The 25147-nt window shown below is 37.4% G+C and overlaps 7 protein-coding genes across 14 annotated transcripts; 4 read left to right on the forward strand and 3 right to left on the reverse strand.

Moving 5' to 3' along the window:
- Positions 1-1602: 1602 nt before the first annotated feature.
- On the forward strand, positions 1603-3209 carry LOC104714014 (putative sugar phosphate/phosphate translocator At2g25520). The gene has a single exon (XM_010431242.3). The coding sequence runs from the start codon at positions 1823-1825 to the stop codon at positions 2864-2866; it is 1044 nt and encodes a 347-aa protein (XP_010429544.1). The 5' UTR covers positions 1603-1822; the 3' UTR covers positions 2867-3209.
- A 725-nt stretch (positions 3210-3934) lies between these two features.
- Positions 3935-7494, forward strand: LOC104714015 (uncharacterized protein C115.02c). Of its 4 annotated transcripts, none has more exons than XM_010431243.2 (13): positions 3935-4343; positions 4424-4563; positions 4642-4784; positions 4876-5021; positions 5141-5220; positions 5308-5565; positions 5821-5931; positions 6042-6164; positions 6253-6374; positions 6474-6636; positions 6716-6843; positions 7049-7190; positions 7271-7494. In XM_010431243.2, the coding sequence occupies exons 1-13, from the start codon at positions 4220-4222 to the stop codon at positions 7352-7354; spliced, it is 1764 nt and encodes a 587-aa protein (XP_010429545.1). In that variant the 5' UTR covers positions 3935-4219; the 3' UTR covers positions 7355-7494. The 4 variants fall into 4 exon arrangements, 3 of the variants coding, with proteins under 3 accessions (XP_010429545.1, XP_087323286.1, XP_010429546.1); XR_015566922.1 differs by having other exon boundaries at positions 4145-4343; positions 4427-4563; positions 5868-5931; XM_087467160.1 differs by having other exon boundaries at positions 4145-4343; positions 4424-4494.
- A 640-nt stretch (positions 7495-8134) lies between these two features.
- On the forward strand, positions 8135-10413 carry LOC104714016 (adenine nucleotide transporter BT1, chloroplastic/mitochondrial). Of its 2 annotated transcripts, XM_087463708.1 has the most exons (4): positions 8135-9061; positions 9267-9428; positions 9497-9547; positions 9640-10413. In XM_087463708.1, the coding sequence occupies exons 1-3, from the start codon at positions 8477-8479 to the stop codon at positions 9503-9505; spliced, it is 756 nt and encodes a 251-aa protein (XP_087319834.1). In that variant the 5' UTR covers positions 8135-8476; the 3' UTR covers positions 9506-9547; positions 9640-10413. The 2 variants fall into 2 exon arrangements, with proteins under 2 accessions (XP_087319834.1, XP_010429547.1); XM_010431245.3 differs by lacking the exon at positions 9497-9547.
- Positions 10414-10433: 20 nt separating this feature from the next.
- LOC104714017 (putative cellulose synthase A catalytic subunit 10 [UDP-forming]) lies at positions 10434-15637 on the reverse strand. 3 transcript variants are annotated; one of them, XM_019229591.2, is made up of 14 exons: positions 15291-15637; positions 14662-14851; positions 14403-14575; positions 14248-14317; positions 13975-14164; positions 13609-13875; positions 13115-13460; positions 12865-13002; positions 12646-12771; positions 12335-12547; positions 11970-12234; positions 11690-11883; positions 11266-11616; positions 10434-11176 (listed from the first exon to the last, which is right to left on the reverse strand). In XM_019229591.2, the coding sequence occupies exons 1-14, from the start codon at positions 15369-15371 to the stop codon at positions 10811-10813; spliced, it is 2970 nt and encodes a 989-aa protein (XP_019085136.1). In that variant the 5' UTR covers positions 15372-15637; the 3' UTR covers positions 10434-10810. The 3 variants fall into 3 exon arrangements, with proteins under 3 accessions (XP_019085136.1, XP_087319832.1, XP_087319833.1); XM_087463706.1 differs by having other exon boundaries at positions 14665-14851; positions 15291-15613; XM_087463707.1 differs by having other exon boundaries at positions 14683-14851; positions 15291-15572.
- Positions 15638-18411: 2774 nt separating this feature from the next.
- LOC104714020 (uncharacterized) lies at positions 18412-21509 on the forward strand. Of its 2 annotated transcripts, none has more exons than XM_010431248.3 (2): positions 18412-18744; positions 19355-21509. In XM_010431248.3, the coding sequence occupies exon 2, from the start codon at positions 19386-19388 to the stop codon at positions 21345-21347; it is 1962 nt and encodes a 653-aa protein (XP_010429550.2). In that variant the 5' UTR covers positions 18412-18744; positions 19355-19385; the 3' UTR covers positions 21348-21509. The 2 variants fall into 2 exon arrangements, with proteins under 2 accessions (XP_010429550.2, XP_010429551.2); XM_010431249.3 differs by having other exon boundaries at positions 18438-18756.
- Positions 21510-21867: 358 nt separating this feature from the next.
- Positions 21868-22494, reverse strand: LOC104715957 (NEP1-interacting protein 1). Its single transcript, XM_010433322.2, has one exon. The coding sequence runs from the start codon at positions 22492-22494 to the stop codon at positions 21868-21870; it is 627 nt and encodes a 208-aa protein (XP_010431624.2).
- A 447-nt stretch (positions 22495-22941) lies between these two features.
- LOC104714021 (uncharacterized) lies at positions 22942-25111 on the reverse strand. Its single transcript, XM_010431253.3, has 8 exons — positions 24927-25111; positions 24694-24822; positions 24481-24596; positions 24245-24326; positions 23957-24016; positions 23754-23861; positions 23488-23533; positions 22942-23303 (listed from the first exon to the last, which is right to left on the reverse strand). The coding sequence occupies exons 1-8, from the start codon at positions 25014-25016 to the stop codon at positions 23071-23073; spliced, it is 864 nt and encodes a 287-aa protein (XP_010429555.1). The 5' UTR covers positions 25017-25111; the 3' UTR covers positions 22942-23070.
- Between the last annotated feature and the right edge of the window lie 36 nt (positions 25112-25147).

Consider the following 25147-nt stretch of genomic DNA (forward strand, 5'->3'; position numbering starts at 1 on the left):
ACGGGCCAAAAAATATTAAATTTGTTACACAAGCGCTTTAGTAATACTTTAGGTCAATATTCTATCAAAAAAATTAAATTTTTAGCGTTATTTCCGGTTTGATAGTTCCCGGGTTTAACAATAATTAATCTAATCGATCACTCATTTGATTCTTATTTGATCTGGATCTACCATCACATCAATCCAAATTTCTTCGTGAAACCGCTATTATTTCAACCTAATATTCACAAAATGAATATAACAACCGATCTTAGTTTCAGTTATTGATTTTATATGCTCTAATTATATACCTATGGAAAAGCAGTACTCTCAACTATGGTGTATGAAACTATTTTTACATTTTTTTTTACATATAGATTGATTTGTCATATATTACTTTCAAATATATTATTTTATTACAGTTTACAAACTAAAACTAACTAACATTTTCAAAATAAAACAAACTAACACTTTCAAAATAAAAACTATATACAAACATATTTTATATAATTTTTTTTTGATACGTACATAATATATTTTAAACTTTATAGCAAACTTAGTTTATGAAATCAATTCCGCACGTACGTGCGGGTCTGAATCTAGTTTGATATAAATATTCTTTCGTTTCAAAATAGTTGTTGTTAGAGACTTAGTGAGGGTTATAATGGTTTAAGATTTGAATAGAATTTTAAAAATTTTAGATATTATGTAGAATCTATTGTTATTAGATTAAGATTTTGTTAAACTTTGTTAAAGTTTAGTGTTATTAGTTTGTGATTTGTAAAAAATCATTTAAAATCTTAACAAATTTGGGCTATTGGATTCAGACTTTTATAAAGTCATTAAAAATTCTGTGTTATTCAATTAAAACAAAAGAATGTAGAATTGTTAATGAGTTCAATTATTATGTTATTGGTTCATGATTTTATGCATTTTCTTTACAAAATGAAATCATGGAAAATATCATAAAAATACAGGGATTGTTTGGAGGACTTTACAAGATTTTAAAAAACTAATCAACACAACTCTCTAGCAATCTTTAACAATTTTTCACTTATTCATTTTAATAATTTTATTGAACTCTTCAAAAATATTCGTAAATCTCAAACCAATACCATCCCTTATTAATTATTATTATTTTAGTGTCTTAACCGATAAAAAATAGAAAATATATAAATAAAAGTTAAACATAAATCATACTGTAATAGTTTTTTTTTTAATTTGTGTAAAAAGTCTTTAACGACAACTAATTTGAGTCGAATGCAGTAAATTATTTATTGACTTATAATCATTTTATTTATTGACTTATAATCATTTTAAAAATTAAATTGTAAGTCTTTTTAAAATTGATGGTAAATCAATAAATCATTTATTCCCAAAAATGTTAATTTGACTAAATTAGTTAAGAAAAAATCATGTTCCTTTCTGTGAGTTTTCCGCAACACTAAGAAAACCATGAAATTAAACAATTTTGTATCACATTTACAAAACGTAATTAACTAAAAAGAGCTCAAAAACAAAACATTTTTTACATAATTTCTTAATTAAAAATGACTATTAAAGTAAAAAAAAAAAAAATACACTAGAAAACAGAGAATTATACATGGATCCCACAAATATGCCAATCGTCAAGTAATCGCGCACCTTTTCGCCACGTTGCATACAAAGTCACGTAAGCCCTTCCTCTTACATTTACACCAAACTCAAAGTCTCTTCTTCCCCCAACCCAAACCCAAAAACACAAGAGAGAGAGACTCTTCTAACGTGCGCAGCTCTCTCTCCCAAATCTTATCCTACGCCGCACCACCCATCTTCTTCGTCCGGCGAGAAAACCACCACCACCATGGGGAAAGGCCGTGCTCTTTCCGACGGAGTGATAAAGAAGATCATCCTCTCATACACCTATGTCGCAATCTGGATCTTCCTCAGCTTCACAGTCATCGTCTACAACAAGTACATCCTCGACAAGAAGATGTACAATTGGCCATTCCCAATCACTCTCACCATGATCCACATGGGCTTTTGCTCTTCCTTAGCCGTCATTCTCATCAAAGTCTTCAAAGTCGTCGAGCCTGTCTCAATGTCTCGCGAGACTTATCTCAGATCCGTCGTACCAATCGGCGCGTTGTACTCACTCTCCCTCTGGTTATCAAACTCTGCTTACATTTACCTCTCCGTCTCCTTCATCCAAATGCTCAAAGCCCTTATGCCTGTAGCGGTTTACTCGATCGGGGTCTTGTTAAAGAAAGAGACTTTCAAATCTCAGACTATGACTAACATGCTCTCGATCTCCTTTGGTGTTGCTATTGCTGCTTACGGTGAAGCCAAGTTTGATGGTTGGGGTGTTTTCCTTCAGCTTGGTGCTGTTGCTTTTGAAGCTACGAGGTTGGTTTTGATTCAGATCTTGCTTACTTCTAAAGGAATCAACCTTAACCCTATCACTTCCCTCTATTACGTTGCTCCTTGTTGCTTAGTTTTCCTCTCTGTTCCTTGGATCTTTGTTGAGTTCCCTGTTCTTAGAGATACTTCGAGTTTCCACTTCGATTTCGTGATATTTGGAACCAATTCGGTTTGTGCGTTTGCTTTGAATCTTGCTGTGTTCTTGCTCGTTGGAAAAACCTCTGCTTTGACCATGAATGTGGCTGGTGTGGTTAAAGATTGGCTCTTGATTGCATTCTCCTGGTCTGTGATCAAGGACACGGTCACACCTATCAATCTGTTTGGGTACGGACTTGCTTTCTTGGGTGTTGGATATTACAATCACTGCAAGTTGCAGGCGTTGAAGGCTAAAGATGCACAGAAGAAGGTTCAAGCAAGTGATGAGGAAGCTGGGAAGCTTTTGGAAGAGAGGGAAGCTGAAGCTAAACGAAGCGAGACTCAGGATTGATCTGATCTTGATCTGATTCAAGAATGCAATTTTCAGGGAATAAGAGCTTCAAGGGGTTACATTTTGGAAGAGATTTTTGGATTTTGCTTCTTCATCATAGGTAATGCATTATCATTGTCGGTGTTGTTGGTCTACGTTTTTTAGTTTTGGGATTATATTATTTAAGTTATGGCTAAATTATATTACATAGCAATTGATGGTTTTTAGAGGTTTCATGAATCTTTGAACTCCATTGTATCTTCTTTGGTTTTTTTACTTTCACGTTATGAACCTATCTATTTGGGTAAAACAATTGTTGTAGTAGTAAACTTTTGTTAAATGTCAAATTGAAATTCCCTTTTTATTTCTTCTTTCTCCAATGAAACCGTTCTATGTTGAAAGTCAAAGGATGGTCATTGCAAAAGATGTTTCAGTACTTCATGGGTTTATGTGGGATCTTTAGGAAGCAGGATCCACAATTTCAGGCGATAAATAACCATACCGACGTTACAATAAAATGTATGTTACATCATCATCATATGATTACAATGGTCTCATTTAACCTCTCCAAAGATCCTTACTATAGAGTCTAGTCGTTTGGCTTAATGTGCATTGTCACCTCAACAAGTTTTTGTCCTAGATAAAGGAACAGGCCAAGCAGGTGTTACATGCTAAACTATAAAACATTCAAACAACTCACGGGATTAGGCTTTGCTCAACAACGAATATTTGGGAACTTCCAACACATTCGGATCTATTCACGTTTTTGGCATATAAAGCTGTTTGGGTTCCAGAACAGAATTCCTAAAGCATGCATTGGGTTTGTCGTCTTCTTGTAAATCTAAATAGCTGTCCTGACTCTAGGCAGAATTTTCTATATGAGAATTGCATACATACGCTGGTTCTATTCTACTACTCAGCTCCCGTGATACGAACATACATTTTCCACATATCTCTATAACTAATGTTTCGTGTTATGTTATTTTATTTGGTTTCATATCCGATAGATTTCAAAACTTTGCGAAGTAGTTCTATTTGATTTTAAGTGGGATCTTATACTAGCTCAACTGGTATACTAGTTTACGGACCAGACCGGACCACATCGAGTTCGGCAGATTGGCATATCCTAGTTTTGAGTTTTGACATTTACCAACTCACAAAAAGGAATATCTATACGGACATTAATAAGCCAAATCAGCAATCCAACAAACGGTCCATATTGCACTACGTGGCTCTCATATGAGACGTCCACGTCGATACCAACCTATTAATACCGTTCTAAATCTTTCACTTTCGTTTCAGAAACAGTAGTAGTAGCTTAACCGTGATCGGAAGCTTTAAGAAGAAACCACAAATCGGAGTCTGAAGCAAATTATGCCTAATGTTTCTCAGATCTCTAATATTCTACGTCTAGGGTTCTCCTCCAGAAGACAACTCTCTAATGGCCTACACTTCGTTGCTCGTTCCTATACCACCTCTGATCCTCCCAAACCATCAGGTCAGTACCTTAATTGAATCTTCTTCCAATTCGGTTGAGAATTATGCAATTGAGATATAATGTTATTCGCTCCTTATCAGGAGGCCCACTGACGAGTTACAGTAAGTTAGTGGAGCAAGGGAGACTACAACATGATCCGTACCAAGAGAAGGTCGTTTCAGCATTCGAAAATTTGTTTGGAAGATTGGAACATTTCGAGAAGGAAATGGAACATTATCATGTAAAATTTACGCTTTAGGATTTGTGGGAATTTAATTCAGTTCGTCTGCGTTTATGTGTACAATTTTGGTTTTTACAGGTGAGATTAGCAGAGTGGGAGAAGAGGAGAGAGGAAGAGCGAAGAAAGCTAATGGTGGAAGAAGCTGAGAAGAAGGAAGAAGATGGAATGTGGGCTTCTATGAATAAGCATGGACAAAAGCTTTTGGGAAGATGGGTCTTAGGGTGAGGTTTTTTTTATCAATGTCATCTTCTTTTGTTTGTTTCTTCTTCTTTTATATATGGTTTTTTGTATCTTTCTGGGGGAGTGTTTTAGGAGAAGACAGATGAATGTAGAACCTGGAGTTGGTAAATGGGTATCATACCTCAACCGAGAGAGAAAACTGGACTCGATTGTGGGTTCTCGTCCTGCAGTACCACTAGCTCCGAAAGGATTATATATCTATGGAAATGTAGGATGTGGTATGTTAATGGATGCTACATTATTGCTATTATTGTTTCCTTCATATAAGTCTTTAATATATACTGTATAGCGCGATATGGTTAACTTAGTTGAGACCATGTTTGGTGTTTTCATGTAGGCAAGACTATGCTGATGGATATGTTTTATGGCGCTACTGATGGGATTATCAGACATAGGCAACGGTTTCACTTTCATGAAGTGTGTGAGCCTTTTAGAGGTTTCTTTATGTTTCTGGCTAAGTAACTTAATATAAACTTTGATGTTTTCCATTTCATTTGTCTGTAGGCTATGCTGAAGATAAATGAACAAATGCACAAGTATTGGAAGGAGAATGGTGCCGAAAAGGCTTCGCAATACAGCATTTCGAAATGGATTATGAACCTTCCTGTTGATGAAAAAGTTAAGGAATGGCTAGCTGGAGAAGAATTTTATAAGCAGCAACTCCAAATGAAGCACATTCTTCCAGCTGTGGCTGATAAGTTTCTCGTTGATCAGCAATCGACTAAAAAAGGAGCCAGCATCCTCTGCTTTGATGAGATTCAGGTAATTTTGAATACATGAAACTATTAAATAAACTACAATATCCTTAGTCATTCTTCTAACAATAGATTGTTGACTATGAGAAATTAAGGAAGTGTTTAAAACTTGGCTCGCTAATTACTTGTTACTCTGAAGTCATAAAGCCAATTCAGTGTCTAACTTAGTTGAGACTGTACTTGCTATCTTTTGGCATCAACTGAACTGCAAATAGTGTTCATTCTTCCCATAACTTGGAATTTCTTGCATCTTCTGTTACAGACAGTTGATGTATTTGCTATTGTGGCCTTATCTGGAATTATGAGCAGATTGTTGACTACTGGAACTGTTCTTGTGGCCACCAGTAACCGAGCACCACGGGAGTTGAATCAGGTTTCTTTTCCTTCTTCTCTTTAACTGATTTCATGGAAGACATCTATCTTCTTGAGAACGCAGTGTTTTGCGCCAAGTCACTAATTCTCTCGCTGATGTTGTTGGTACAGGACGGAATGCAGAAGGAGATATTTGATAAGTTTATCTCTAAATTGGAGAAACATTGTGAGATAATCTCAATTGGAAGTGAAGTAGATTACCGCCGAGTTGCAGCCAAAAACTCAGTTGAAAATGTGTGAACCACATATTCTTTACATTGTTTATTGCTGTGTTTTTTTTTTTTTGCTTTTGTGTGACGAAATTCTAAATGTGCATTTATAGGTTCACTACTTATGGCCTTTGAATAATGCTGTTCTGGAAGAGTTTGAGAAAATGTGGTGTCAGGTCACTGAAGAGTCCGGTGGAGAAATAACTTCTGCGACTCTCCCAGTGATGTTTGGAAGGTACTAATGAGAAAAGTGGTTTTTCTTTTTGTTATGGATCAAATTAAATCACAATGGGTTTGTTTTTTACATTCGAGTATCATGTGGTGTATCCATCAGAACAGTGGAGGTTCCTGCAAGCTGTAATGGAGTGGCAAGATTCACATTCGAGTATCTATGTGGTCGACCTGTAGGTGCAGCAGATTATATCGCAGTGGCCAAAAACTATCATACAATCTTTATCTCTGATATTCCAGCAATGAGCATGGAAATACGCGACAAGGTATAATCAAAATCAAGATTTTGGCTTTTGAGGTCTGTGGATTCGGATTCCTTCCTCTAAGGGATTTTAATGTTCTCAGGCACGTAGGTTTATAACCCTTGTTGATGAGCTATACAACCACCATTGTTGTCTTGTCTCATCCGCAGAGACACCTATCGATGAGTTGTTTCAAGGAACTGCAGAGGGAACTCTTTTTGACCTGGAAAGGTAAGAACACACAATTGACGAGTGGGAAATTTGGTTTACTCTTTGATTCTGTTCAGGTTATTTGGTTTTACCAGCTTTATTGAAAGTTTTGGTTTTTGGTTTGGATTTAGTTGGTTGATCATTTTAATTTGGTTATGGCTTAATCAGTTTGGTTTATTATATGCCAATCCCCTAAACGGCACATAAATTTATTGGAAACTTGCAGCTTCCAGTTTGAGACAGAGACCGAAGATTCAAGATTAAGGCGAGATGTGCTTGCAGAAGGTAGCATAAGTGCAGCTGGATCGCCTTCTTCAATTGTATCAATGCTTTCTGGCGAAGAGGAAATGTTTGCGTTTGCTCGAGCAGTAAGTCGTTTCTCACTTTTTTTCCATCCGAAAAAGTGGTTTAGAGTATTTGGTAAAATTATGTTAAACGGTGGGTGCAGGCGTCGCGGTTGATTGAAATGCAGACACCATTGTATCTCGAAGGAGTTCGTTTCTTGCATCCTTATTTCCATCAACAGAAGTAAATCAATAATAACAAAATGAATAATTTACTTACATATTGCGCCATTAAATTTTTCCACTGTGATTATTGTTTGGCAAAACTGACCAACCAAAGGTTTTCTTATATACTAAGGCGATTCATGAATAAAAATGTTCTTTTACTTTTGACGTTCCATCACAAAACGTCTGTACTGGGAGTAACTCACTCTTTTAGTTTTCTTATGTTTAGACTAATCTGTCAAGTAATTTTCTGTTGTACCCCCCCCAAGGAAATCAAAACTTACAAATAGACTAATCTGTCAAGTAGATTCACTTGCGCCTTGGACCAAGAAAAATAATTTTCATGTTAAGATTACAATAGTTATGATCTAAGGTTATGATAGACGCACGTGACTGTTATTATGCACCTACCAACGAGTCCATTGGAATGGGATATATGGGAAAAGTCAAATTAGATGAATGGGATGTGTTGCAAAAAGTAGTAAAATTTGTTTCTGCAGTTTAACCACAAAACGCAAATAGTAAAAGTGTAAAAATTCACAAATAGTTGACTTTTCTAAATTAATCCCTCATTTTTTTTAATCCGGTTTATAACCTTTTTTATTTTTATTTTGTTGACATCACTATGTGTAACATATTTATCTCTTGCAAAAAAACAAAAAAAAAAACAAAAAAAACATACATACTTCATAGTTATATACTGGCACCGTTTGACCAATTTTGACGAATTTTCAATTTTCAATCTTCGTTAATAAATAAAAAAACATGGATAAAGCTAAATAAAAAAAGAAAGTACATAAAACGAATAAATCATAGAAATTAAAATATAAATACCTAAAGCAGCCTCCGCCCCCAACCACTCACCCGTTCAAAAGGCCAAAAGCTGCAACCAGCAGCTGTATAGTAAAACCCTAACAAGGGTCTCGACGAAAGCGACAACAACCGCAATTTCGTCTCAACCCTAAACACTCTCTTCGTCGTCACCTCGATTTCCGTCGTACCCTTTTCGCCAAAATCTTCACTTTCTTATCCTTCACGAAGATGTGGATGTCGTGAATACGTGATCAGCCTCGGGGGAACGAAGACTGTCTGTCATTAACCATTATTAAATTCATAAGCTTCATACGAGAGAAACTGTAATTCATATGGGCAAGACTGGAATCCAGTTGTTCGACGACACGAGGAATGGGTTTTTCTCCGTATCCGATTTGGGATCTGATTGGAGCAGCAGTCTACAGAACCCTAACTACCGTCCTGTTGGTGGATTGTTCGCTAGTGTTAATCAGTTAGGAGCTGGATTCGGTTCAGGACTCGGATCCGGATCTATTTCGTCTCCGGATCCTCCAAACAGAGGAGGCAACAACAACAGTAGCTTCGCTGCCCAGCTTAATGATTTGTGCACAAAGTACTTGCCTTTTAAAGAAGATGAGGTGGAAGAAGAAGAAGTGATTGGTGAGAAGCGTAAGAAGAAAGGAGGGTTGAACTTGAAACTGAAGCTTAAGATCTCTAATCCTTCGTTGCGGCGGCTGTTAAGTGGAGCTGTGGCCGGAGCCATTTCGAGAACGGCTGTGGCTCCTTTGGAAACCATTAGGACTCATCTAATGGTGGGAAGTGGTGGTGACTCTACCACCGAAGTCTTTCGTGATATCATGAAGCAAGAAGGATGGAAAGGTCTATTCCGGGGAAATTTGGTCAATGTGATTCGAGTCGCACCTGCTCGTGCCGTTGAGGTACCAATGATTTGATTGTAGAATAGCTGTGGAACTTTAGATAATTTGTGAATTGGTTCGGCTTGACAGTTTGTGTTGTATTGTTAATATGGAGCTCAAGCTCAAGTCAGAATTTGGCTAAGCAGTATTTGATTATTAGTTAATTTCAACAGTTTTTAGTAAATGCTAATGAGCCAATGGTAACTTCTCTTTCAACTCTGTTCAGCTTTTTGTATTCGAGACTGTTAACAAGAAGTTGACTCCAAAGCTCGGAGAAGACTCGAAAATACCCATCCCAGCTTCATTGCTTGCTGGTGCCTGTGCTGGAGTTAGCCAGACACTCTTGACATACCCCCTCGAATTAGTCAAGACCCGCCTTACAATTCAGGTTTGCTCCATAAAGTTTCCATAGTTTCTTTTTTCGTAAAAATGGTATTGAGAAGAGGTCATTTGCAGTCAACGTGAGACATACTTTGGCAAAATGTAATCAAACTCTTGCTGTGGAAGGTATTTTAGGGTTATAGAACAGATGGTATATTGTAAGGGCGGATAGAGTTTTTGACATCGGCCACTAATGTGTCTTCAATACAATTTTGTAGAGAGGTGTGTACAAGGGAATAATGGATGCGTTTGTCAAAATAATAAGGGAGGAAGGCCCGACAGAACTTTACAGGGGTCTTGCCCCGAGCCTTATAGGAGTGGTTCCATATGCAGCGACAAACTACTTCGCCTATGACTCGTTAAGAAAAGCATACCGTAAAATGGTAAAGCAAGAGAGCATTGGGAATATTGAGACTCTTTTGATAGGTTCTTTAGCTGGTGCACTATCAAGTACTGCAACTTTCCCCTTGGAGGTTGCTCGGAAGCATATGCAGGTGGGAGCAGTTGGTGGGAGGGTGGTTTACAAGAACATGTTGCATGCTTTGATACGCATACTCGAGCAAGAAGGTATTGGAGGTTGGTACAGAGGGCTTGGACCGAGTTGCTTGAAGTTGGTTCCTGCAGCTGGAATCTCCTTCATGTGTTATGAGGCGTGCAAGAAGATACTGGTTGAGAACAACAACGAAGAAGCCTGAGCTGAGCTCTATTGTTACAACTCACATGAGTACTTTTGGGTTCGATCAGACTAACACGATGGCTCTGGTGAACCAAATTTGGTCCTGGTTGATGATTCTGCAACCATCTGAGAATGGCCTTGTGCCATTTGAGATTCACAGTTGAGGAGATTTGAGTTTTAAAATTTTGGGCGGGCACATTATTGATTCAATTGGAACTAAACATCCAAAAGATTCATTTTTTTTTTTTGTTTCGTTTTGGTTCATGTATTGTTATGGATCTGACATAGTTTTGTTTTAATTCTTTTCGTTGGCTCAGTTGAGTTTGAACTACAGTATTTACATCCGTAACCAACGACGACTTTTTCAATAAAGAAAAAGATTAATACAGGTAATCATATCATTGGGTTTATTATAGTAACTTCCCACAAGACCAATAGATTTCCTATACTCATCACACACACTCATTTATAGATAGGGGTAAAGCATGACACTGGGCAGGTCACTCACCCATGAAATTGTTGCTCCCAACCCCAGTAGTGGAAATGAAGGGGTTGATTCGGACCCAAAGTAATGAGAAGATGGATGCAAGAAGCGCAGACCAGACAATGACAATGGTCGGAGTTCGGTTCTGTCTTCCCAAAAGACCCTTCAAGAAAGGGTAAAGATGAGCAACAACCCAAAAAGCAAAAAAGAGCTTTCCCAAGAGCGGTCCTCATGATTGGTACCCAGTGTTTATGGCATAAGAGACACCAGCCACAATACCGACAAGGTTAACAAGTAAGATAGTGGTTGGTGGGATGAGAAGAGATGTCCATTTGAAGACGTAGAGCTCTGCAAAGTCTCCATCTTCATCAGATGCTTTTGATGTGACCGTGAAGTTTGTGTCTATCCCTGCAAACACTTTGAGTAGACCTTGGAACACTGCGAAAAGATGAGCCGAGGTTCCACCAATTACCCAAAACTGCTCGTTCCTCCACCAGTCTTCAAGGGCCACACCACTCCATCTGAGCTCCAAGACTGCTGATGCGTAGATGGATATAAATAGAAGTATGAAACACCAGGTTGCAGAGTTGCTTATCTGCAAATTAAGAACAAACTGTAGTGATGAAAAAAACAATGCAATTTCGGAAAGTGAACTGCATTAGATGGATGAACACCAGGTCTTACCTCAGGTATAATGAACTTGTTGGTGATGAGGCAAAAAGCTGGAAGCATACAATAGGCAAGGAGCGGGATGGATGTAATTGGATAGACAATGGTATTGACATAAGCAAGTCTTTCCAAGAGTTTCAACCTTCCATTATAGCCGTACCATATAGGGCAATGTCTGCTGAGCAGAATCTCGATAGATCCCAAAGCCCATCGAAGAACTTGGTTCAAACGATCAGAGAGATTGATGGGTGCAGATCCCTTAAACGCAGGGCGTGAAGGCACGCAGTAGATCGATGTCCAACCCCTCGCATGCATCTTGAACCCAGTGAGAATATCTTCTGTCACAGAACCGTAGATCCACCCGATCTGAAACCCAAAAGATGAACAAGTTATATCAGACAGAGAACAAAAATACTGGCTTTGTTGTTTGGACTCTGACCTCTTTCCCCCATGCAGTCTTGGCCTCATAACCACAGCTTATGACATGAATCGCCTCCTTCAGAAGAGTTGTTGGGTTGGTTGTCGGTGGAAGACCTCCTTTTTCCATGAAGGTTGCCGCAATAAATACCGGCGACTGACCAAAACGCTTCTCTAGACTTTTCTGGGAGACTAGAGATATCTCATCATCATAGCCTGCAAGAACAAGAATGTTTTATAATGAATTGCCTTATAGCATGCGCAATATGTTTTCACGCAGAAGTCGTGGGACACAGACAGACCTTCAACACCCTCGTCAATGTCTTCCATATTGAAAAGTGGAGTACTGGAGTCACTTCTCTTGATGCTTCTATTTTGTTCATAGTGATATTTCTTGCTACTCGTTCCTGTCTTCCTTGAGCCGAAACAGCTTTTTACAATAATATTAGGTTCGAGATCTTCCTCTGTTAGCACAGGATCATATCCATACAGGGCCTGCCTGTTGAAACAACAACCAGTACCCACATACACAGGACCCTGGATACCATCCAACCCCTTCAAGTTAATCTGCAACACATAATACAAATCTGAGTCAGCTCAAGTGGACAAGAAATGGTCGAGAAGAAAAATAAAAAAACACTGATTGGAATTGAAGAGCTAAACTTACGTCAAAGAAGACAATATTTCTGTTGGCGTATCGATCATTCAAGTCAATGCCGTCGAAACGCTGTGGAAACTGCACATAGCAGCACTTTTTTCCGATTGCAGGGTCCATCAAGAAACACATGGCTTCCTTAACCGCCTTGCTGTTGTTGAAGTAGTGATCACAATCCACGTTCAAAAGATATGCCCCATTAGTAAGAACAGCAGAAACACGGATCTGCCGAATGTATGAAAAGCTCGATTAGGAGAAAGTAAAAGTAATGGACTAAAGGCGATGTAGTCATATCAGAGCATTTTGTAATGGATAAAACGAACCAGGGCATTCATAGCTCCAGCCTTCTTGTGGTGCTGAAATCCAGGACGCTTTTCACGGGACACATAGATGAGCCTAGGTAGCTCATTTCCTTCAGTATCCAATCCTCCGCTATGGCCTAAGAAAACCTGAATTGAAATAAAATCCTTAGCATCAACACACATTCTACAATAGTCCATCAACGAGAAGTTGAATAAAGGGAACGCCTTGTACTAGTGTACCTGAATCATTCCAGGATGGTCTCTAGGGTTGTTACCAGGCCAGGGTGTACCATCCTGCATTGTCCAGCCATCTTCAGGCATCTTCTGTGCTTTAGCGACGAGGATATTGATCCTCACTTTAAACTCCTCATACTCTCTCTGTCAGCATGACATAAAAAAAAAACATGACATTCACTCTTTAGTCTTGTAAATATGTTCAATGGATAAAACAAGTGGAAGCTATTAATGACATTATAGTAGTCCAGTTGACCTTCATTGCACGTCTCTCTTTGACAAAAGAAGGTTGGATCTTGTCCTTCAAGTAATCTATCTTCTGGGAAAAATAGAACTCAGGAGCTCTAGGTTCAATGTTGAATTTTTTGCAAAAAGGTACCCATTTCTTTGCAAACTCAGCCGTTTCAGAAAGGGCTTCAAAAGTAAGCATAGCTGAACCATCATCTGAAACATAACAGGCAACTTTATCGACTGGGTAGTCCACAGCAAGAATTGAGAGAACGGTGTTTGCTGTTACAAGAGGAGGCTCTTTCATTGGGTCCACCGTACTAACAAATACATCCACAGGAGCTAGCTGTGATGGTTCACCATCTCGATCGTATCTGCAATTAAAAAAAAAAAATGACAAGTAAAAAAAAGTTCAAATGCCAAAAAACAAAACACTATAGAAGTTCTTATTCTCAAATGCACTGTTACATAATCACACATTGCAGATATTTAACAACCAATAATAAACATAGAAAGACCAACCTTAAAGTAAGCCTGTCAAGAAAAGTCTCCCTGTTAATGGGATACCATTTTGGAAACTGATCAAGAAGCCAAGAAAAGGCAAACCATATCTCACAAATAACTGAGGTCAACCATAAGGGATATGCATCTTTCACCGGATGAGTCGTACGATAATGCAAGAAGACTCCCAAAATGATGAGCCGGAGAACTATCACTATACGATAAGGTGTCATGCGAGAGGATGGGAAATGAACCACACGGCTCATAGGAAGCCGAGCATCATCAACCCTGTAAGTACAAGATCCATCAATAAACAGATACAAACAGTTCATGCAGATTGAAAACTAAACCAACAAAGTTCTTGTATCCAGCACTTTTAAAACTTACATTTGGAGTTCTTCACCATTTGACCCTGTCCCTTCAAGTTCTCCTCCCTTCCCTTCATGGTATTTACCAGTCATCTGTAACATATTCTTCTCCTGCTTCATCTTCCAACCTTCGATCCTTTCTTTCCAGTCAACATTCCCAAGTCCATAAGAGTTCAAGTCTTTTGATGGGTGCAGGATTCTTACAGGCACTGCATATTTGTATTAAACATGTGAAATCACAATCTGTAGAGTGTTGAGGGTCAAACACAAAACAGCAAAAGTTGATACATACCAGGTATCTGTGGGTCAATACAAGGAGACATAGCAGGTTTCCTATCCGGCGTAGTAATCTCTCCAGAAGCCTAAGTATAGAACATGTCAGTAAAAAAATTGATGCTGTGAAACATTTTATCAACGTTAGAAGACAAATGATAAGTTACTCCCTACCGGATGGCCATGAGTAAGAAGAGAAACTTGTTGAGATTCAAGTCGAGATGATGAAGAGAACTCTCCAGCGCGATCTGGGAGTCTTGCCTTGTTGTTTTCCTGGGTATAACCAAACTCATTCTCGATATCATCAGCATCATCCTCTTTTCCATCTCTTTCAACTCCAGGACTCCCTATTACCAATAAAATGTGTCAGAAATTGAAAAAACAAAGAACTAATAATTCAGAGAGACAACCAGAAGACAATAGCAAAGTATACTACTGATCAATCTAGACTTGCATTGCGGGCAGCACAGAGTTCCATCTTTCCTCTCATACTCATAACAAGATCGACACAAAGGGAAGCCACATTCAGTACAAGAGACAAAGACATTGCCAGTTTCAGTGAGTCCAACATCATCACCACAGATATGACAAATCAGCCCATTCAGATTTTTCAAGGGTTTCAGCTGCACTTTGAGCACAAAACGATGTTAGAAAAGGAGGAAAAACAGAAACAAATTATTATTGGATCTTAACCAAATCATGTTACAAGAACCATCTCCAAGTTATTAGATATATCAAAATTTTGGTAACTTTCAATTAAAGTTAATAGATATTATTTTTGTGACAGAGCAGAAGTTATCTACAGAAACTTTAAGATAATATTAGTCACGGTCGCAATCTGTGAACTAACGAAACATGATTAAGCTAGATTATATCTAAACATGACCAAATCTTTACAGACAAGAACAGAAATGTATTCAGAGTGAGTGAAGTCTATCCAGGAAAAGTTCAAAATTTTGAGCTTCCACTAGTCAATTGTGGTTCAAAAACCAACCAAAGAAACAGAGATATCTGAATTAAAACCCTAAAGCAAAAAAAGAAAGAAAGAAAGAAGAAATCAACCCCATCATCAGAATCGTCTCTGTTCCGAACAAACTCATTTCTCCGGTAAGAACCGGCAACCATGCCGGCGTTTTGCACCATCAATTTAAGCGGCAAAAGAGAGAAGTAACACAGAACCCTAGAAAATCGCCGTAGTAGATACAATGCGGAATTTAAAGAGTTCTTGTGACTATGGTCTATGTCCACTGCTCTCTCACACTTGTCTCTTCACCTCATTACCTCTGGCTTCCACTTCTAGTAGTGTCCACTTTTATGTTTACGTTTCCATATTGTTTCTGTAATAAATTCTACTCTTGGGAATTAAATATTTCAGACGTCAGACCGTTCTAAGTCGCTGTCAGTGCCATAACATAAGGTTAGCCACCACCCACCACTACCTTAAAATCAAACAAAACGATAATTTAATACAAGATGCCAATAAAGGAAAACTATAATTAGATGGAAATTATAAAGATAGACACGTCACATTAGTCCTTAATAGGAATACGTATATGATACCGATGGGTCACCAAACCATCGTAATTAAACAGCTAACATTAGTATGATTATTATTAGGTTTTTTTTTTTTAACTATTCTTTCGTTAATTTGAAAATTCGGCATCTAAAACTTGTACATTTTTCATTGTTCAAAACAACTTTTAATAAATTACTAGGTTAGCACGGATATATTGTTGGATGACAGATATAATTAAGATATGATCAATCAGATTAAATACACATTTTACTTTTTTTAAAAACATTATTGTTATAAACAATAACGCAAATATATATAATATATGTATGTATAAATTATATACACTATAACAATAAAAGGAGAGAGACGAGAGGTAAATAAAGGAAGTTATTACTTCTTCTTCTCTCTACTTATGCTTGTGTTGTTGTTACATCGAGGGATATGAACGTATATATAGGGAAGAAGGAAATGAACCTTAGATTAGGGAGTTTTAGGTTTGATAAACGATGTTGTTTTGTTATTAACGAGTTATCGTTAACGATTAATTAACCATGTATGATTCCTCAAACAAATGTGTTATTTGCTGCTACGTTATAACCACAATTGCTATTCAAATAGACAAGTAAATTACAGATCACATGGTATTACACAATTGAGAAAACAGGACAAGATACAGAGATCTCCAAAGCTGATTAATGTAAACCGCTGATACATGTATGTTTCATTCATGTGAGCGGTTATGTTTTCTTCCAAAGCCTCAACAACCACACTTTTCCTTTGCTTGGAGGGGGACATTACTTGCTTTTATTTTAGTTAAGCATTTACTACTTAAGATATATTGCTTATGTTAATCGACTCCGCAGCATAAACAACCAAAATTACGAAAATGTCAAGAAAATCAGACCACGCTGAACAGTTTCATATAAGGTTTTTTGATTCAAGTCTGCTTACCATTTCCTTCTATCTACTGATCTTTGCAGTCTCAGATGATCAGATCATGGATGCTTGTTAATATTTGGTCAAATGACAACATCAAATTTGTAAACCGATCTCTAAAATTTAATATTCTACAGATATGGGCATTCGAAATGATATTCATGATACATAAATGCATGTTTTTTTGCAAAAAAACTTGATTGAGCATATCTGGCAAAAATTTGGTGCAACCGCACAATAAATTTTATTCCAAATTCTGTTTAATTTGTTTAATATTTTCAATTTTATAAAATATGTTTACTATTCCGAATTTTATAAAATATGTTTAATATTCTAAAGTTTGTAAAAAATTGTTTTCTATTTTATGTAATATAAAAAAAGAATTGTTTTATCATTTTAGATAATTAAAATTTGATAATTAATAAACAAAAATTAAAAAATTATTATTTAAATGCTTGAGTAACCTCTTTGGAGTTCTCTAGTAATAGGGTGATTTTGCTTAAGTTCTCTTAGAGTTACTTAACTTAATTTATGATTATTTATATAATTAATTAATGTGAGAGTAACTATAGTGGGTTACTCCACTAATGATGGTCTTACGTCTTCTCTCTACTTATGCTTTGTTGCATCGAGGTTAATGAACGTATATATATAGGGAAGAAGGAAATGAACCTTAGATTTGGGGGTTTTAGGTTTGATAAACAATGTTGTTTTGTTATTAACGGGTTATTGTTAACGAGTAATTAATCATGTATGATTTTTCCGTTTGATCACTTAATATTGTGTCTCGTGAAACTATGTCAATAGGCCTGGATATTTTATCCGAACCCGAATCCCGAACTGAAGTAGATGGTTTGGTTCGGTTAATATCCGAACCCGAATACCCACCCGAATTAAATGTAAAAAATGCATCTTAGGAGATTTGAATCCATAACCTTGATCATTTAAGGGTGCATCTTTAACCATTTTGCCATCTTAGTTTTTCTATCGTAAGATGAAATGTTAAATATTTATATATATATACAAGTTTTCTAAAATTTATATTAAAAAAATACGTTTTTTTTGTGTGTTCATGGTTTGATTGAGTTTGGGATATACCCAAATTACCCGAAACCGAACGGGTAATACCCGAACCCGACCCGAAAGTATAAAAAAATTCAAACGGGTTCTATATATCTAAACCCGAAAACCCAAAACCCGAACCCGAATGCCCAAGGCTATATGTCAATAAAAATTCATGAATTATTTAGAATTAACAAAAAATGAAGTTTTTTTCCAGCAGATGAAGAATTCATGCATTAAATCAACAAAAATGTAAACTTCAGAATTTTATTGACATTTTCCCGTGTATTATATGTATATTACCAAATTATTATTTCCTTCACTAATAAATGAAACGAATTAAGGGAATGTATTCAATATAATATTTCAAGTTATTTGAATTTTCATAAGATTTTAAATGATTTTGATGATTTTAGGGAAGTTGGTATAATTTATTATAAAATTCTTTCAAATCATAAGATTTGGATTTCTATTTTTAATTAAACAAATCTTTTTAAATATTTCAGAATCCTTAAAAATATTAAAATTTAAATATCAAGTTGAATACACTCCCTTTAATCTGTTCTTATATAGTCAACCAGAAATTAAATCTTTTTAGTCCTTATTTAATTTAATATTTTTAATCCTTTTCTTAATTAATCGAACCGGTGCTCCTCTTTTCACTTTTTCAGTCCCAAGATATAAAACAAAGTTTCATACTAATAATAATAAAATTAAAAAAAAAAAAAAAAAAAAAACAATTCACAGCAGCACTGTGACAAACATCAATTCAGGAATTGAGAGAACCGCCGCCGATTTTTTTTTTGTATAGAAGATGATGATCTAGTTCCGATTCTCTAATCTCCATCCTCAATTCCAAAAAATTGTCTTTTTTTTGGTTTGGGGATCGCTTCGCTACTTGGTGATTCCATTTTACTCGACCCGGAATCTGTATCGTCACAACAACATAAAAGTCCCTTCCTTTACCCGTTTAGTTCGCTTGTCTGGTGTCGTCGTCTACATGTAAGATTCAATGTAATCTCCTTAGCTTCTGTATTTATTACTTCTGCATACTCCCAGCGATCCTTGGTTACCACTGTGAGTTAATATTAATACCCACTTGGGAGTTTTAACATTCGATACTTTAATTTTGGGAAATCTGGTGAATTTCATCTTATTCTTTTGAGCGATTTATAATAATTGCTTCAGAATTACGAGTCTTGTCCCTGGCTTATACACTTAGGGTTTAGGATGGTTTTTTAAGACATAACTGCTGAAGTTCCTGTCAAAATTTGCATGATATCCAGACGAGGTTTTACAATATCTGGCGATTTAATTATTAGGGTTTTATTTAATTTCAAATGGATTATGCAATGCAGCATATGTTTGTTAGTCAAGATTTAAATGTGTCCATGGAATTAATGTTCAATTGCACCAGTTTATCTTGAATTTTTTTTTATCATAAGTAGTGCCCTTCTGACATGTTTGGAATCTTTGCCCTTTGAGTTGAATCATTTTGCAGTTTTTGGATGAGATATATCTACATTGTGACTTTACTTTGGATTGCTCTCATCATTATTTCCCCTATCTATAGATTCCCCTTGCTCTAATTAATTAACCTTCAAATTTATAGATTTGCAGTGTGTAAATTAGGAGACCTCCTAATGGACTGTAATAAAGAGGACGCTACGAGGGCTAGAGAGATTGCAAAGAAAAAGTTTTTAGCAAATGATTTTTCGGGCGCTCGGAAGTTTGCCTTGAAGGCTCAGTTTCTGTATCCTGAACTCGATGGAATTGCTCAAATGGTGGCCACCTTTGATGTTCATTTATCTGCTCAGAATATCATATTTGGGGAGATAGACTACTATGGTGTACTTGGTCTGAACCCTGAGGCTAGTCACGAAACTGTGAGGAAGCGCTACAGAAAGTTGGCTGTAATGCTTCATCCTGACAGGAACAAGTCCATTGGAGCAGAGGAAGCCTTTAAGTTTCTTTCGCAGGCTTGGGGTGTGTTCTCTGACGAGGGAAAAAGAGCTGACTATGACCTCAAGAGGAATGCGGGATTGTATGAGAAAGGGAGAGCTTCATCGTCAAGGACTCCAACCAATGGATTTCAGAATGTTACTAAAGCTAGCGGTAACGCAACAAAGGTAAAGAGTTCAAAGAGAGGTGTAAAACGGGCAAGTGATGGCTCTGCTGCTGCTACTACTTCTACTTCGGCCCAGAAAACAACTGCTGATGGGACCTTTTGGACTGTATGCCGTACTTGCAGAACACAGTATGAATATCATCGTGTTTATCTAAATCAAAACCTCTTGTGTCCCAACTGTCGTAAGCCGTTTATAGCTGTGGAAACGGATCCTCCAGGTTCAGGTTCGATTCGCAAGACCTTTCACGAGCACCAGTTCGACTCTCTCCGTCACACAACGGACGGAAGAAAGAAAAATGTTTCTGGAAGAGACAACAATGGTGTGTATGGTGATTATGATTCCTTTGAGTGGGGTGTCTTCAATGGAACCAAAAATGTTGCTCATCCTGCTGCACAGACCGGGTCACGAAAAGATGAGGTTGTGCGTAGAGAGTATACCAAAAGGGTGTCTGGTCTCTCATCGACAGTTCCTCCAAAAAGAAGAAAGGTTGTGGAAAGTGCAGTTTCTGGTACCAACATTGCTAGTTGTCTTCCTCCCAAGTCACCTGCTGTAAAAAAAGTATCTGAGGATGAGCTGAAGAATGTATTGAAGAAGAAAGCCAAGTCAGTAATCAGCAGAAACCTGCAAGAATTATGTACCATTGTCGTTGACACTGATATTGAAACTGATGCAAAGGAAAGGGGAGAAACTGAGGATCTCAATGGTATTGAATCATGCTGCATGGACTATACTTCTGCTACCGAGAAGGATTTGAAATCCCTGAGAGACTTGACAGTAGATGTTCTTGATCCAGATTTCTGTAACTTTGAGAAGGATCGAACTGAAAAGTCATTTAGGGATGACCAGATATGGGCTTCTTACGATTCTCTTGAAGGGATGCCTCGATCATATGCCATGATACATAAGGTTATCTCCGTAGATCCATTCAAGGTCCGTATGAGTTGGCTTACTTCAGTAACGAATGGTGATCTTACCTCAACAAATTGGCTTGGTTTTGGTATACCAAAAAGTTGTGGAGAGTTTAGAGTTGGGAAAACCCAAATCTGCAGGTCACCTTACATTTTCTCACACAAAGTAAACCTGGTCAAAGGGAAAAATGGAGAATTCTTAATATATCCTCGAAAAGGTGAAGTATGGGCTCTGTATCGGGAATGGTCCCGTGACTGGAACTATCTTACAGGATTTGAAACGGTTGAGTACGATATAGTTGAAGTAGTTGAAGGATATACAGAGGAATACGGTGTGTCAGTGGTTCCTCTGGTTAAAGTTGCTGGTTTCAAAGCCGTGTTTCACCACCATGTGGATCCCAAAGATACCAGAAGGATCAGTAGGGATGAAATTTCAAGATTCTCTCACAAGATACCTTCGTATTTGCTCACAAGTCGAGAAGCACCCGATGCTCTCAGAGGTTGCAGACAGCTTGACCCGGCGGCAACACCGTCACAGCATCTTCAGGTTATCGATGATCATCGGTAAGGGTGTAAAAGATTCAAACTTTTTTTTTGTATCTTGGTAATGTAATTTGCCTAAACTTGAATTGAATGTTTTGTTCCAATTATGGTAACATAGAATCTAGAAGAGCCTACGGAGTTTTCGTTGTCTTTATAACTATAAAATAAAAAGAAGAGCTTTAACAAATCTAAATATTTTCATAAAATTCGCGGCAACAAAAACAGTTTTATGGTAATACATAGGCATAGACTACTAAAACTATGTGTCACTACTCCTCGAACTGTGTTCGACGGCAGTGTCCTAACCACTAGACTATACATCTTTTGATGAAATTGATGCAAACAATAGAGACAAGAAAATTTTATAAAGTGAGTTTTTCATTGTACTTTTACTAAGAACTAAAATTATATATTGTTGTATTGATATAACAAAAACTCTAGCGAATGTAGCAGCAAAAGCAGTTTTCCAATTGCAATACATTAAAAACAAAAGCATAGATTAGAGCGATAGACTATTCATGAATAATAACAATAGTATATTGAAACTATTGACTCTCCTGAAGCACACTTTTACGGCAGAGAGGGCAAGAATCCCACCTAATTAACCACTCGCTGATACATTCTTTATGAAATCGATGCAAACAATGTGGCAATTTTCTAATTTTGTCATCAATGTTGTCGTCATCGTTTAACAAATTCTCCAAACAGATGGGACACGTCGACTTGTTCTCTCCTTCTCGGGTTTCTTCTTCCGCAAGACAAGAAACGGCGGGAGTCACTGCAAACAGCGTTTGAGTAATAATAACGTCAACTGACATGAGCATCGAGTGTAGAAGCCCAACGCTTAGATACGCTCGAGCAGCGATTGCCTCAGCGATATATTTGGACAAGGGACGATTTTGGAGAGGAGTATTGATGAGCGGGAAGAGATGGATCGGAGTAAACTCGTTGTAAGAGAGTTTCAAATTGATTTGGGAGACGGGGAGAGGAGATGCTGGATCAAATCCAGTCCAAGGGACGCTTCTAACGGATTTGCCAATAGGAGACTTCTTGTATCGCTTAGAGAAGGTGATGCAAACATTATTGAGGTTCAAGGGTGAAGGTGAGGTTACAGTACTGAACGTCTTCGTAATGAAATTGATTTTCACGTCTCCAGACTCCATAGTATCCATTGTCAACAAACTTATTAAGCAGAGACACAATCAGTAGAGATGAAATCGTTAGATGTTGAGAGGAGATCAGAGAAGGGGTTGCTGATGTTGTTTATATAAGTTCTGAGAGAGGAGAGATTCGTGCGCTTAATGGTAAATTTCCTTTCTTGTCATCCTTACTTTTCCGAACTTATGTTAATGTTTTGCAGTGTTATTTACCTTTTTTGTTTATTATTATTTACTTTTCTTTACGGGAACTCTGTTTTTGTTATTGTTTATTTCCTTTTTTTTTTTTTTTTCAAAGTTATTGTTTATTTCCTTTTCCTATTAGAATCTGTAGATTTGGGTGATTTTATGGAATGGATTAGTAAATTAACAGTGATTGGTTGTTGTTAGTGAGATAGATGTGAATCTCGCTTGATAACTCCTTTCAAAACCATTAAATTTTATGTTTTGAAAGCTGAAAAAGGAAAAAAAGAAATGTTCTCTTTATTTTTTCTTCTATAGACAGATGTTTTAAGCGGCGGGTACAACAAAATTTGCACCACAATACACTGCTTGACACCACGGGACTGTAGTATTACATGTGCAAATGCATCATACATAGGCACATTCGTCATCTTGTTCGCTCGTAAGAAGTTTCTCTTCCTGCTCCACCCTTTCCAGCCATTTCAGCCCCAGGTCGCATCCTGCTCTTGCAGCGATTTGGAACTGCTCTTTTGCCATCTCTAATGGATTTATCTCAGGATGTTCTGAGTTCTTTCTTGATCTCTTGGGCGGGGAAACTCCCACAGCATTCACTTTGGTTAGAGATTCTGGAACTTGCACACCTGTCCAGTTGATTTTTTTAAGCAAGTTAACCCACAAAAGCAATAAACGAAACGATAATGTTGCGTTCCTGTGATCTAAAGAGTAAGGAGTGACCAAAACAAATGAACTTTGGATATTTGTTAAAGATCTGTTGTAAAAGAAGCAAGATGGGTCTGTACTCTGTGCTGAAAGAAGATTACTAACCTCTAAGTAACAGAGATCCATACGCTATAGCAGCACCGGCATGTCCCTGAACATATGTGAGTCAAACTATGGAAATTACAAGAAGATGTCTAACAATTTGACATCAGACAATGCTTGTTTCGTCAATATTCACAAGTAGAAGATATGATCATTATAGCCCAGAAATTACACTTCTGAGGTTATAATGAAACAAAACAGAAACTCACTCTTTTTAAACACTGCTTACATACAAAATAAGAAAGAGTAATCTCTCGCAAGTTTATTACCTTCTCTGAAGCCCTATGGAAACACCAAATAGCTGAATCCACATCTTGCTTCACACAGTCTCCTGTCAGATACACTGTTCCTAAAAGATAGAGGGCACCTGGATGCAGCTGCAAGTTACCAACCCCCAGGTGAGGTTTCTATGAAACAGCCGCATGATACGTTCGTACAGTTCTCTGAACAGACAAAAAAAACTCATTCATACCTGATCAACAGCATTCTCTATATAGTGAAACGCCTGTTGATCCGACTGGACATGATCATTCTGAAAGAAAGATTACATCTAGGGCCAGTTTAGGGATGAATCAGAGAAAAATATTAACTACGTTAACTTTCAAATCTGAGGAAACAATGCTGCAGAGTAGCCGACTAAAGTAAGAATGGAACTGACAAAGATAAAGATGAAGATCTAAAGTATCTACATCTGAGGTTCTTAATCTCTAAGCAGTCGAGAACAATTAATATTATACGACAAACTGTAAGGAAGCCTGACCTCGACTCTTAAACGACACCCTAGCTCATATTGAGCATCTGCATTCCCCATGTCTGCAGCTTCGACTAACAAAGCAGCTCCACTGTGATGATCAAAGACAATAACATATTGATAAGATGACCAAAAACCGCCTTGCATACATGAAAACGTTCTTCTAAAAAATTACAAGCAAACTCCCAGTTTATGAAACGCCATAGCAAATTCAGCAATACAAAACCTTGGTTGTTCTTACTTACACGGCTTTACACGCTCCAGGAACATGGTACTTCAAGTGCAACTTAGAAAGCCAATATCTAGCATGAGTGTTCAAATTATCAGCTTCCAGAGCAAGTTCAAAGTTCTCTTTAGCTCCCTGAACCATACAAATCATTATTTAGATATGCAACCAAAGACACTACATTCAAAAAATTTGACTTATCCTATTACACAAGATTGCATTTGGAACTTACCCTGAGGAGAGGGATAAGGCGACGATCATTGAGTTCACAGTAATCGATAACTCTGTCTACTTCCTTAATCGCGCTCCATCCTTTGGCTACATACTCCATTGCCTTCTTGTTCCTGCTGTGTAATCCTCTCTGATTCAAACCCATAAAACACCACAAACGTAAATCACACAGAACCGATACAAGAGTCAGTTCCAATGTAAATCCTCACACACACAAAAAAAAAAATGGTATACTCGTTGATCGAATCCATAGAGATGATGACGAGCAATCTTCGATTCCGCGGCTACGGCGGCTGCTTGCCGGAGAATTAGACGACGAAACATGATTTGATTTGGCCGGAGAAGAAACCTAATCCCCGGAGAATTTGGCGGAATTTAATAAGGCTTAGCTAAAGTAGTAACTTTAGTCCACTAAAATTATTTAAGCCCATTTAGGCCCATCACTAGCTTATCTG

Source organism: Camelina sativa, chromosome 9 (genome assembly GCF_030686135.1).
Source record: "Camelina sativa cultivar CO46 ecotype springtype chromosome 9, ASM3068613v1".
In the NCBI taxonomy this organism is placed as follows: Eukaryota; Viridiplantae; Streptophyta; class Magnoliopsida; order Brassicales; family Brassicaceae; genus Camelina; species Camelina sativa.